Source organism: Sebastes umbrosus, chromosome 6 (assembly GCF_015220745.1).
Source record: "Sebastes umbrosus isolate fSebUmb1 chromosome 6, fSebUmb1.pri, whole genome shotgun sequence".
Lineage (NCBI taxonomy): Eukaryota > Metazoa > Chordata > Actinopteri > Perciformes > Sebastidae > Sebastes > Sebastes umbrosus.
Window position 1 is genome coordinate 26,254,629 of NC_051274.1, and position 13,354 is coordinate 26,267,982.

Below are 13,354 nucleotides of genomic sequence, written 5' to 3' on the forward strand. Positions count from 1 at the left end.
CCCTTTTCATCAACAACATAACTTTGCAATCCATTCAGTGCGAAATACCAAATACAGAAGTGTGCATGTCATCCATTTTTATACCCCCTCAGAAAAAACAAAGATAAATTGTTCAAAACAAATAAAGAATAAAATTAGAAAATAAATAAATAAAAATGAAACAATATTCCATTTGTGTTCAGAATAAAAGGACAGGAAAACATTAAACAGAGAGACGTTGAGAGACAAAGACACAGAGAACAGACAAGACGAAACACACAAAGGAAGGAGGACACTTCAATCCGTCTACACAGGGAAAGAGGTTCGGTAGAGATGGATAGAGAACCCGACGGGACGCAAACACACACAGAAAGTAAAAGCTGCAGACAGATGGATAAATGCATGGGAACAGTGTAAACTAACACTCAAACACAAACACGGGACACACAACAAGCCAATTAAAATCCATGCAAACAACTTTAGAGGTTTAGAGTGAAGTATGAGATGATTTTGTCTTTGCATTATGTTGTGATGTTCAGTAAAGTTGAGTGTTTTTAAAACCATAGTGATTTGGTAGTGTTTGGTCACCATCGCTCTCAGTTTAAAATGTGCCCTGAACTGTTTGCTTGTCTGTCATTTGAACACAAGCCACAATCCAGCGACAGTCCTGCAACTCAAGTGGGATGAATTGGTTTTTCATTCTATTTAAAATCACCTTGAACTTGAAAAGTAATGACAAAGAGCTATTTGACGAGCTTGCGGCTTTCAGCTACCAAATGGTGAGGTCAGAGTCGTGCTGTGTTTGTTCCTCGCGAGGAAACAGAGAAAGTACAGAAAACACTCATTAGTGGTTTGCCTCAGAGGACGTCACACCGCATATGAAATGAATATTTACTAACTAACTGGGATTCAAAATACAGAACTGTAAGACTAAGACGGTGGCTCCCAACCAATTTCCCTAAGGGACCTCTTTTCTATGATTGAGTAAACTGACGACCCCTGACTAAGGGACATATTTTATGGATATTTCATATTATATTCAATGCATAACAATAACAGTACAGAACAACTGATAAAATGTACAATTAAGTTTGTTTAAAACGAGCAATTTTAATTTTTAGCATTATTTCGTGTGAATATTGCATCACAGATGAGTTTTCCTGTTATTTGAGGAACTTTTAATACAATTATCTGTCTGTATTAAGTTTTTTTTTAATTTTAAACAATCATACTTATATAATCATAAGCTTCTTTTTTTGACAAATTCAGTGTTTTCTTCTCCCTTACACTTGGCCATTGTTTCATTTGGTTGTTTTAACTGCGTACTTTTCATGTTTATATCTTAAATAATAAACCAAACGTAAAAATAAGAGTGTTTCCGTCAGCTTGTTGTGTTTTTTTTCTGCCCCCTAGTGCCCAAAAAAACAGTTAATGCAGCTTTAAATTCACCCCTTTTTTTTAGGAGTTGTACAAGGTTCACAACATGACTATATTCATGTATGCATCTCTGTCTGTAAACTCAGTTGTAACTACTGCTGACCTGAGGTGACCCCGTGCACATCATTCCTCAGAAGCAGCTCCGCGGCTGTATTTGTTTTACGGCCTGTGGAGCATTCCCAACCACATTAAGCGAGGAGGGAGCCAGCGAATTTACAGCCATTTATGGTATGTGGCTTGGAGAGGAAGCCTGGGCTCGCGTTAAGCAGACGGAGAGAGACGCTGGTGAGAGAATTAACTTCACCGCAAACACCTTCTGTGGCGATATGTTAGTCCTGTGGGTCTTTAATCTGTTTTCTCTCTGTAGTTCTGTAAAAACTGAGCTCATATACGTCTAACTCCTGCGGTGCCTTTTTCACAGAGAGGGGAAAAAAAGTTCTTTCAGCTGTGTATGAATTATTTTAATGATTTGGAAAAAAAAAAAAGAAGGGAGGGAGACTGGAAAAGTGAAGTTAAGGAACAAGCAGTTCTATTTTTGGGAGAGAAGACAGGCAGAATGAGGAGGAGGTAGAGATTTAAAGTGTGGTGTCGAGGCCTGTCGAGATCTGTAATCCATTCTTAAACAAAAACAGGTTATGCGAGGATTACATGAAGTACAAACACCTGCAGGACACGATGGAGGGCAGAAAAGAGAGAGAGAGAGAGAGAGAGAGATGATGTGGAGATGAGGAGGAATACAGGAAATGCTGATTTATCCGCTTCAATTTGCACACGGCTTGTTTGGACAGATCGAGTGTGATCCTCAGAGGAAATAGGTCACAGACGACAGAGAGACACGTAGACAGTCGTGAGCTGTGAGGCAGGAGCACACTTAAAGGATCAAACATGATGGATGTCCAACACGACAGTCGGTGGCCCCAGACAACCTTAACATGTCTAATCTCAACTCAACTGGTGTTTGAAGTAGAAAATAAGGGAATAAAACAGCTGTTTCAGGGGGCAATGACAATAAAAGTGATAATTAACTGTGTATAAATAGAGTGCAGCAGGTTTGCTATAGTCCCTGCTCCATATATTTAAAATAAATGTTTTTTTTGTGACTTGTTATTTAGATCTTATTGGTTGTGATTCTGTGTATTGAATCCAGTTCATGGTTATGGATATTTGAGTATGAAAAGAAACTGGGACGATACACCTATCTCCTGATTTGATACTATCACGATACTTGGGTACCAATTCGATATGTATTGCGATTCAATATCATGATTTATTGTGATTTTTGTTAACTTTTTTAACACTAGACCATGAGAAAAAGTTTAATCATAAACTTCTAGGGACTAAGATTTTCCGAAGTAATAGTTAGGAAAGTATCTAAATTAATACAGTGAAAAGCTCCATTCTCTTTATACGTCCATGTTCAGCTCCATCGGGGCCGTTTGAATGCATTTAACATAAATGTCAGTATATGGGTGCTCTACAGTTGTAGCGTCTGCCGATTTGACCACGGAGATGCGAGTGACGGCTGGCTTGACAGCACCTTACTCTGACTACAACAATAAAAGCGGTAACTTCCTTCTACCTCCGTAGAGACAATTATATCAATTCTGGCATTAAAAAATCTATTTCAAAATCGTAAAAAAATATATACATAGGGGAATCATTTTGTGTTTAACTGAATTGAACGTTGTGGTGCTGTAGCGGATTGTGAGGGATTATGACAGGAGCATAAAAATGCTTCCTGCTTATGCTGCAGGAAATGCTTCATCATGTTAGATGGAGTTCCTCTGTGCATGAAATTATTCCCGCAAAAATGATCACGTTTCACTCTATCACTGCTGTATAGTATATTTACTTGTTCATGGAGAAAATAAACTGTCCTTGCAGGAATTGATCGGTGAAATCAATAAGCATATACAGCTTATAATTTGGAAGCAGTGCCGCTCTGTTTGACCCACTCAATACTGAAGCATGTAGGAGGGAATAACAGTCACAGTCCTGTGGTCTTATGTCACTACAGTACATGCAATTACATTTCTGCAGAGACGACAGCTGCCTAGAGCGATGCTGACGCCACAAAAAGCTCCTACAAAAAATATGATGATATCTATCATCTGTATTTCATATTTTCAGCTGTTACTTGCAACTCTGCATAAACTAACCACTAATGTCTTTTGCGATTTATAGGTTGTAGCAGAAGGAATCCATTGGTACCAACCAGGGCATACTAACTTGTCAAGAAGGAGGCTAAATAACGCTCCAAACTTGCGCTAAATTTTGTGAGGTAAAACGGGCATGGCCATTTTCAAAGGGGTCCCTTGACCTCTGATTTGTGAATGAAAATGGGTTCTATGGGTACCCACGAGTCTCCCCTTTACAGACATGCCCACTTTACGATAATCACATGTAGTTTGGGGCAAGTCATAGTCAAGTCAGCACACTGACACACTGACAGCTGTTGTTTCCTGTTGGCCTTGAGTTTGCCATGTTATGATTTGAGCATATTTGTTATGCTAAATGCAGTACCTGTGAGGGTTTCTGGACAATATTTGTCATTGTTTTGTGTTGTGAATTGATTTCCAATAATAAATATGTACATACATTTGCATAAAGCAAACATATTTGCCCACTCTCAAGTTGATAAGAGTATTAAATACTTGACAAATCTTTCTTTAAGGTACATTTTGAACAGATAAAAAATGTGAGATTAATTTGCATTTAATAGTGATTAAATATTTTAATTGATTGGCAGCCCTAGAATATACTATTATTAAATGAAGAATTGCACAATAATCTTTGATAACGCCTTATAAAGCAAATATATGTTAAGAATCTAAACAATGTTTGGGCAGCAGGAACAACAACAGAATAAAAACGCTCAGAGGGTTTATTGGCGGTATCCATCATACAGAAAGACCTTGGTAATGACTGTAATATTTATGTTTCTCTAGTGTTTTTCCCCTCTTTCTCTTTTTCCCTCCATCATGTTCTGCATGTGTTTCAACTCCACACACTCAGCTATTTGTCATTCATGATTGTGTTACATGTGTGAGTGTAAGATAAATGTCGCTCTCTCTTTTAGTGTCTTAAAGGTCTAGTTGCTGAAACTGAGCTTTGTGTCTCTTATTGATTTGTTGGATCATCTGGGGGGAAACATGGCAGTGTGTGTGTGTGTGTGTTACCTGTGGACAGAGCTTCTTGTCAGGTTTGTTGTTGGGTCGTGCTCCTCTTTTCTTCTGGGAGTTCTGCAACAGAGGCACATACAGAGTGTCATTAGTAAGGAGTGACATTGACTGTGAAGTGTTTCAATAACATGAAGAATGAATGTATTCAGTCTGAAAACAACACAGAGGGAGTGAGAGACGACCTGCAGTGGAATACAAAGGTGGGATTTATGTGTAATCACAACACACACACTCGTAGTTCAACCTCTTTTCAACTAATTATTTTCTTTGCGACTAAAAATACACTTTTAAACCCCAAGTGTGTCAAGCTTAAAAACAGAACCGCTCTTATGTTTTTGTTTTCATACACTGAACCAAGAGATATTCAACAGCATTCACCATTACAAGTTGTTACACAACACAACTGACCACTAACCACCACATGATTTCCCCTTTATCTCATCAGAACAGAACCATAATCTCAACTGCCAGCTGTTGCACAGATGTGGGACAATAATACATGTGGTTGCCTTTTCACATCTTTAACCATCCGCTGTTCCAGTACGATTATGTCATTTTTCAGGATGTTGAAGGCAACACTAAAGAACTGCAGGTTTTCCAGGATGCATGGGAATCTCCTTCCAGTTTACCAAGATTCCCTTCAATTGTAACTCATTAAAGGAATAGTTTGACATTTTGTGAAACCTGTTATTTGCTTACTTGCCGAGTTAGATGAGAGGATCGATACCACTCTCATGTCTATCTGTTAAACATGAAGCTACAGCCAGGAGACTGTTAGATTAGTTTAGCATACAGACTCAGAGCGAGGGGGAAACAGCTAGCCTTGCTCTGTCTGAACTTTATAATGTCAGCCTGCCAGCATCTCTAAAACTCGCTAATTAATCTGTCCAAAAATAAAGAAGTAGTTCAAGTTAAGCTAACTGTCTTTTGGCCCTTGTACACATCGAAAATGTCATCTTTGTTGTTTGGTGCCAGAATCGATATCGCATACATCTGAGATGATAAACTGTGATTTGAGGCTCTAGCGAGCTACAATATCAGCAAAGCTGGGCGGCGTTATCTAACGTATTCAGAGAATGGTAGAGGTATCGATCTTCCAATCCAACTCTCCACAAGAGAGTGAATTAGCTTATTTCCCAAAATGTCATACTGTTCCTCTGAGGACGACCTGTTTATGTTGATTTCAATCTGTCCAGTATAAACAGTTTATATCATATGACACAGTTCCTGAGCTTTCTGAGCCCCAGATGTCATCGCTATGGTGACATTGATCATCCCCATAGTGATTTTGATCACCACGGCAACGCTGATAAGAGTGCTGAATTACAGCTGTGAGGTGGAGGGAGGACATGTAACAACAGAGAGAGATAAAGAGGAGAAAAAGAGCGGGGGAGAGACATAAAGGGAAAAATGAGGAGAGAAAAACTAAAGCATCGCTATAACACCTAACGACATGAACCAAAAAAACTGGGTTGCATTGCTAATAACGACTGCCCTCACATACACATACTCATACACACACAGACCCCATCCTCTGCTCATCCAAGTGTCTGACCAGTGCATTAGACTCTCATAAATCATCACGCTCCCTTCTCTTCAGAGCCAAGACCAATCACACACACGCACACAGGCACGCAAACACACACACACACACACACACACACACACACACACACACAGTAAGGACAGACGCTGCAGTGCAAGTAGCTAAGCTCATCTGGCTCAGTCCGTTTCCATGGAAACAAGCCACTCTCTCTGCAACGAACCACCGACAACAAAAGAAAGAAACAGAGGGAAGGAAAAAGGTGAGAAAGGAAGACAGAAAAATTTAATAATAATACTGTTGTCATTCTTTTTCATTTAGATTTTTACCAAAATGTAAATTTAATGGGTTTTTTTTTTTACATTTGAAATGAATTGTTAAGATACTGTAACCTTTGTGCACTGAGGATTTGTCTCAATAATTCCTCTCATGTCCAGGTGGAGTTGCAGTGCAGCATCAGCATGAAGGGGATTTGTCTGATGTTTATTTCCCTCCCTCACCTCTCCTCTCCTCTCCTCTTTCTCTCCCTTCATCACTCTTTGGGCTATTTCCCGACCTTTGAATTTTTCATCTCCCGCTGTCCTTCCCTCCTGCTCATCCCTCTCTTCTCTCCTTGCTCCCTCCCCTGTCTCCTAACCTACTTTAAGATCAGTTTATCAGGGTGGAAACACTACAAATGGCTCTAAACTCACTGATCGATAAAGCCTGATAATGGACCCATTGATTCTGGCTGGATGTTGAACAGATGTCGTGACTATCGGACCAGGCTTTCAGCTGAGCAGCGTTCAGTTGCAGAGAGGGGCTTAGATGGAAAAAAAAAAAAATGGAAATTAATTTGCGCTAGACTCCTCAGAGGGAGCTCATGACACTGAATATCACACCTCACTTCATTTGCATGAGCGATTCCTGAAATGTCAGCAAAAGGGAAAGTTTGCAGCACAAAATCCTTTCGAGGAATAAAAATAAACTTGTGTTAAAGCGTAATTTTCACCTTCACAGACGATGGAGAATTTGTGAGGGTAAATGATGTAAGAATAAAAGAAATACTCATACATCACTGATTAGGGCGGAGCCAGCAGTGTGATACACATACAGTGGAGCTTTTATGCCTGTGATTTTGCCTGTATAACATTGTTTTGGAGCCCTGAGTGGTCGAAACTTGTTGGAATGTTTAATGATTTAGCCACTTAAATAAAGGCTTTTTAATATATTTCCTTCCTCGTTGTTACTTGTTTTAATATTTTGGATAGCCAGGATTGCCTTCCTGTCTATATCGTTTTAGAAACGTTGAAATAATGACTACATTGGTGACAGACAGAAGAACATGTCAGCCTGCTGCGCTGCGCTGCGCTGCGCTGCGCCGCGCCACGCCGCGCCACCCAACACCACAGTTTTGAATATGTTTGAATATGTTTGAATATTTCTCACTGAAGCTTCGAAGCCCAAAAACTAGTATTCGGGACAGCCCTAATACATTTACAGTTAAATAAACATCATCTTTATTTCAATAACTCTAACAGATATGTTAACACAGCTGCCATACCAGTCCATTTTAATAGGCCTTTCTCCACAGCAGACATTTTGACTGGTCACAGCAGGAAGAGCAGAGGTGTTACTAATGACATTAATGATGGCTCTGTTCTATACGAGTGTCACAGTGAGCTATGACAGTGTGACAGTGAGCTGACATGCACAATACCAGCACTGCCAAAGAGTTGCCTGGACTGTCAATCAGCTGTGTGAACCTCCACTGACTTGCCCTGACTGTGACAGTACAGCACTACTGTAAAATAACAAACAGCAGCACAAACCGGCAATTAGATACAGCCTAAACCACAAAATGCTGATTCAGTTTTGTCTAAACTTGCCTAAACTGATAACCATCAGCCTGAAATGTGACTACCGTCAGTTGCATCAGCAGGCAAACGGCTGCATGAGCTGAAGCCAAAATTTAAAGGCACACCTTGAACTCACTTTTACAAAAGTAGGATTGAAAATGTTCATTATTCATTATGTAAAAGCACTCACACACTGTGACCAGAGCCTGGCTCTCGTGTTTCCGAGCCCACAGGTCTCCAGTTACACTGCAGATAAGATAACAGGTTGACTTCCATGTTATCTGATAACATATTTAACAGCTTCTGGCTGTGTCCTCTGCTGTTCCAGCAGCAGCCAGTGTTGTAGTCAAGACCACCCAAACCGAGACCAAGTCATGACCAAGACCAGAGGGTATCGAGACTGAGACAATACCAAGACTTTGAGGGGTTAAGACAGAGTCAAGACCAACACCAGAGCAGTGCGAGTCCCACGCTGTATGACACACGTACGATAAAATGTGGAACATGCAAACCAGAGAGCTGAAAGATCCACATTCCCATAAAAACACCCACAGAAAACGGATGAAGATTCCTCTCCATTCACCTCTTTGGCACCAACACTGGCAGCAACAAAGGTAACAGGTAACATTTCAATATATTTCACAGTCATCCGATTGTTGCTTCCATGAAGGGGAAAGGCTGATGAGAGGGAAAATAGTGGAAAAACTATGACAAAGGCAGATGAATTTTCAAAGACATAAATGCACGCCAAGCCCTCCTTTGCATGTTGGATGAAGGGAAACCAATCAGGACAGAGCGGGGAAGAGGAAGAGATGGTCAGTGACAGAGAGAAAAGCTCGAGAGACAGATAACGACAGAGGGAGAAAAAAGAGGAGTGAAAGAGAGAGATGTTGTCATTCCTCCGTCATGGATGAGGAGGCACAGCGGTGTGAACTCTCCTCCTTCAAATCCAATCTGATCTGCAGCTCAACCAGCCGTGACACACGCGGATACCGAGTTAGGAAAGTCTGGAGGAGGAGAGTGAAAAATGTTGACACTGTGGTGAGACACGAACAGGAGGAAACAAGACAAACTAATGTTGAAACTCCGGATGTGGAAATGATGTGAGCTCTGCAAGGATACGAGACTACAAGAGCAATTAAGGACTAAATATACTGGAAAAACAATGTTGAAACGTAGCATCAATACAGGAACTAACAGCAAATACTCTTAGAAAAATTACAGAATCATAACAGCTGAAAATAGACACGGTGTCACCTCAACAGGCAGCAAATGCACTGATAAAAATATTCAAAACTGCTGGATGGAGACGTTACTGTCTTGGCGACAGACCGGAGCAAAGCACCATACGTTTTTACAGTGTGCTGATATGGTTTCCGAATGGAAATGGTTTTAACAGCCTAGTCAGGTTACGGCCCGTCACCCAGGTTAACTGACAATAGATGAGATTGCTTTCCGAGAACGGGAGAGAGCGAGAGAGAAATCAGATTTCCTCCCAGTGTACAGACTCACCTGAGGCAAGCAGGCATGAAATCCTGAGAGCTGCACAGCAGAGAGGAGAACAATTTAAGTGGATGTGTCCAACTCATATTCTACTTTTTTTTTTTTGCTCTTAAACCATTTCCAAGCAGGGACATGTTTTGTTTTTTCTTTTTCCATTGTCTTGTGAAACACTCTGCGACGCTCTCTCGAAGGTGCTATATACTGTACAGTAAATAAACTTTACTTGCTTATGACATTCTCAGTCATGATTTAGATCAATCATTCCCAAAGACTGGGTCGCAACCCACAAGTGGGTCGCCGGAGATTTTATTAGGGTCGCCAAATACATTTTTTTCCATCGTCTTTTAACAATTAGATCTGAACCTTTGAGCCACATGAGGGAGCCTGAATGTTCGTATTATTCTGATAATTGTAGCATACTTATAACATTAAATTTAATATGAAAGGCTGGTGTACATTCTGTTTGTTTTACTGATGAGAGGGAAAAAACAAGAGCCCGTTAACTCCACCTAAATACTTTAAAATAATAATAATAATAATAATAATAATAATAATAATAATAACAATAATAATAATAATAATAATAATAATAATAATAATAATAATGTATTTGGTCTCATTTAGAAAGTATTTAATATGTGTATATGTCTCAATAAAATAAAAAAATTAAGTTGTGATTTATTAAACGTATATATCTCTTTGAAATGGCTGGTTTACCTATTCAAGATAATAGAAGGTGATGCAGAAATGGCAGTAAAAATGGTCAGGGAAGTTCATTACACACAAATCCGCTCTTCTCAGTTTTAAGTTGACTATTCTACCAGGTAATAACCAGTATGGACACTTCAACGGGACACATGGCTGCTGCAGGGCTCAAACTTGTGACACAGATTTCAAAATTCACAGAGTTCGATGAGAGGATCGTTACTGCTCTTATGTCTGTGTGTTGAGTATAGAGCTGGAGCTGGGAGAGGATTAGCTTAGCTTTGCATAAAGACAGGAAGCAGGGGGAAACAGCTAGCCTGTCTCACTCCACTCCAAGTTCAAAAATACACCTACGTACCAGCAAATCTAACTAATTAACACTTTTAAAAATCTTTTTCTTTAATCTATACAAACAGACAAATAAAAAGGACTCTGTTTTCCAAGATATATATTTGTAAGAGTAACGTACCAAATTGGCTGGTTACTGTTTGAGGTGACAATATCTCCGGTTTTCGTAACACAGAGGGCACTGGAAGGTGACATTTTAAAACAATGTTCTGGTTTCACAGCTTCTAGTAGGTGAAACGAACAGTTAGTTTCAGACACAGCTGTGACGCCACCTTGTATTTCCAGTGGTTGTTTATGCCAAAGCGATGTTGTCTTGGTCATGGACACACTTTTGGCAGAATTACAGTAATATGAGAAACCTATTTTTTTTTTCTGAGGAAAGTAGCATTCAAGGTTACTGGTTATATCATATTTCTAAAGCTCTGAACTCAACACACTGCAAAGTCAAATTTTTAAATCACAAGGTTGTTATTTGATTTTTTTTTTTTTAAATGTGGCAATGAAATTCTACAGCTACTATTTTCCTCTGAGGGCAGATATTAAATCAAATTGCCAGAAAACTGAGTGAATGGGAAAGTGTGTTTGTATTTGTGTGTGTGTTGACACACAGAGAGTGTGGGTTTCTGGAAAGGAAAGTGATTTATTTGAAGTGCATGCAGCAACACTCTCACAGGCGAGGGGGCCAGTCTCAGGCTGAGAGAACAAGACACTCATGTCTGGGACAAAGAGTCTACACAATGCAACACACAATAGGTTGCATAACTACAGTGTGTGTGTGTGTGTGTGTGTGTGTGTGATAAGGCTTGATGGAAGCAGAGAAAAATAGAAGAATGACAAGGTGACATTTTCTGCTAAAATCCTAAGATTATCAAGTAAAAGCAATCCAATAATGTTCATATAACAATGCAAACGGGTGCTTGTAACGCTGGCGAGAAGATTCTGAAATCATATTTATTCTTAGTCACACTTGATAACAGCTTTTAGTGAATTCATACGGATGCAAATGCAGCATTAAGCAGCTCTCTCCACTTGTCTGCTGCAGAGCAAAGCAGCTCAGAGCACAACGGAGCAGAGCAGATAAGACGAAAGCAACACCAGCGTTTCCCAAAATCCCCCAGTCTGCTCAGCTCATTACTACACACTCACGCTGTTTCCACACTCGGCAGTGTCTCGCACGCTTTCACACACATTTTGTGAAAATATTATAACACCCCGCTAGCGCCGAATTAGGAAATAAACAGCTCATTTGCTGTCGGCGCTTCGAGCATAAAGCCTCTTTGTCTGCTGCGATATTGTCGATAAGCCTGGGTTGAGGAAATAAATCTGACTCTTTGACGTCCAGTTGTTCATTAAGTACTACCCCAGTGGGTTTGTGTGCTTTAGTCCATTTCATACAAATCAAGCTTTACCTGTCACCTTAACCAATCTGAAAATAAAGCTGCTGTGTTTGAGATATTTGGGCGTATTTTCCTTACGGTTTCCATTTCAAATTGAATAATCTGAAAGTATATTTGCATACTTTTTTGCGTTGTGTAATTCATCAGAGTGAATATTAAATCTGCCCATTTTTTGCTACATCATCATTATGAGGAATGCAGCACAGACAATATTTTAATACTGATGAATGATCGTGAATTACACAACTCAAGCAAGCTACCGGAGTCTGCTATTTGATTACAGACATGACTGAAAAACAATGGCTGCCTGAAACAGAAAAAAATATATGTATAAGAAAATATAAAACTGTGCATTTGAAAATGATCCACAAACGTTTAAAGTACACTTCTTTTCCGAGATTCCTTTGAGGCGGCATCATTAGGCAACATATCTGAGAGCGTGAAAACAACAAACGTGTCTCCTGGTGAGGTAGCTTACTGTTTGTTTACTTCTTGTTTTTACTTTTGTGATAAAAGCACTGAAATGTTCATCTGGGAGATGCTAAAATGTGCAACAGTAACACAAGTAGAGAAGAGTCATAAAGTCATAAGACTTACTCAGTATTACTGGCTACAAAGTTAAATCAATTTAATCATTAGCAACCATAAGCAACTGGTATCAGACCAAGTACAGTAAGTCTGTAGCTGCAAACCCCCTGTGTGTATTGAATTGAGCAAAAGCCTGTTTTATTGCTTATGAATTTAAAGTTTCATTAGCAAGAGGAGGATTGTGTAATTTCCTCTTTCAAGCATGTTACATGATGTCCCTTTAATATATTTTGATGTAGACAACAGTGGTGCTCTAGGAAACTGTGTAGGTGTCAAATGAGCTTTTAAGTAGAGTACAAGACCAGACTGAATGAGGCAATAGTGTATTTTCACTCCTACTGTGTCACCCTGAGGTGATTTTCACACTCTCTCAGAAAAAAAAACATAAAAAGAGGGAGAAAAAAAAGAGAGAGCCAGAGTGGTTAGGGATGGACGAGCGTTCCAAAACCATCAAACTGTTGGGCTCATTAACACCAGACAGGCTGATGAACTACAAGAGTCCAAATGAAGGCCAAGAAGCTGTCCGTTTAAGGTGTTAATATGATTTAAAAGTGCTAATTGCGAGATTGGGAGCATTTCTATTGCCTCCGCACGGCTCTCAACATGGTGACGGCTGAGCGGCGGCTAGCAGCTAACAGCGAAAACTACAGCAACAGTGCTGACAGAGCTAACAGTGTTAATCTGAGGGGGGAACCAGAGGGTGGGCGCTACGCTTCCGCAACGGCATCATCGGTTAGCTAGCCAGTGGGGAACGTTCACATGCACAAACATGCACTAAAAGGCATGTGTGGCCGGCCCGGCTATGTCAACAAAGCACAGAGAAGCTTGGATTAC

General features: G+C 39.9%; 1 protein-coding gene across 1 annotated transcript in view; it reads right to left on the minus strand.

The window, feature by feature from the left end:
• The window catches only part of soga1 (suppressor of glucose, autophagy associated 1), a 104,049-nt gene that overhangs the window by 26,678 nt on the left and 64,017 nt on the right, over nucleotides 1-13,354 (minus strand). The window contains exon 5 of the mRNA XM_037772417.1: nucleotides 4,596-4,658. Within this exon, the coding sequence (XP_037628345.1) occupies nucleotides 4,596-4,658 (63 nt within the window). The remainder of the gene's footprint in view (nucleotides 1-4,595; nucleotides 4,659-13,354) is intronic.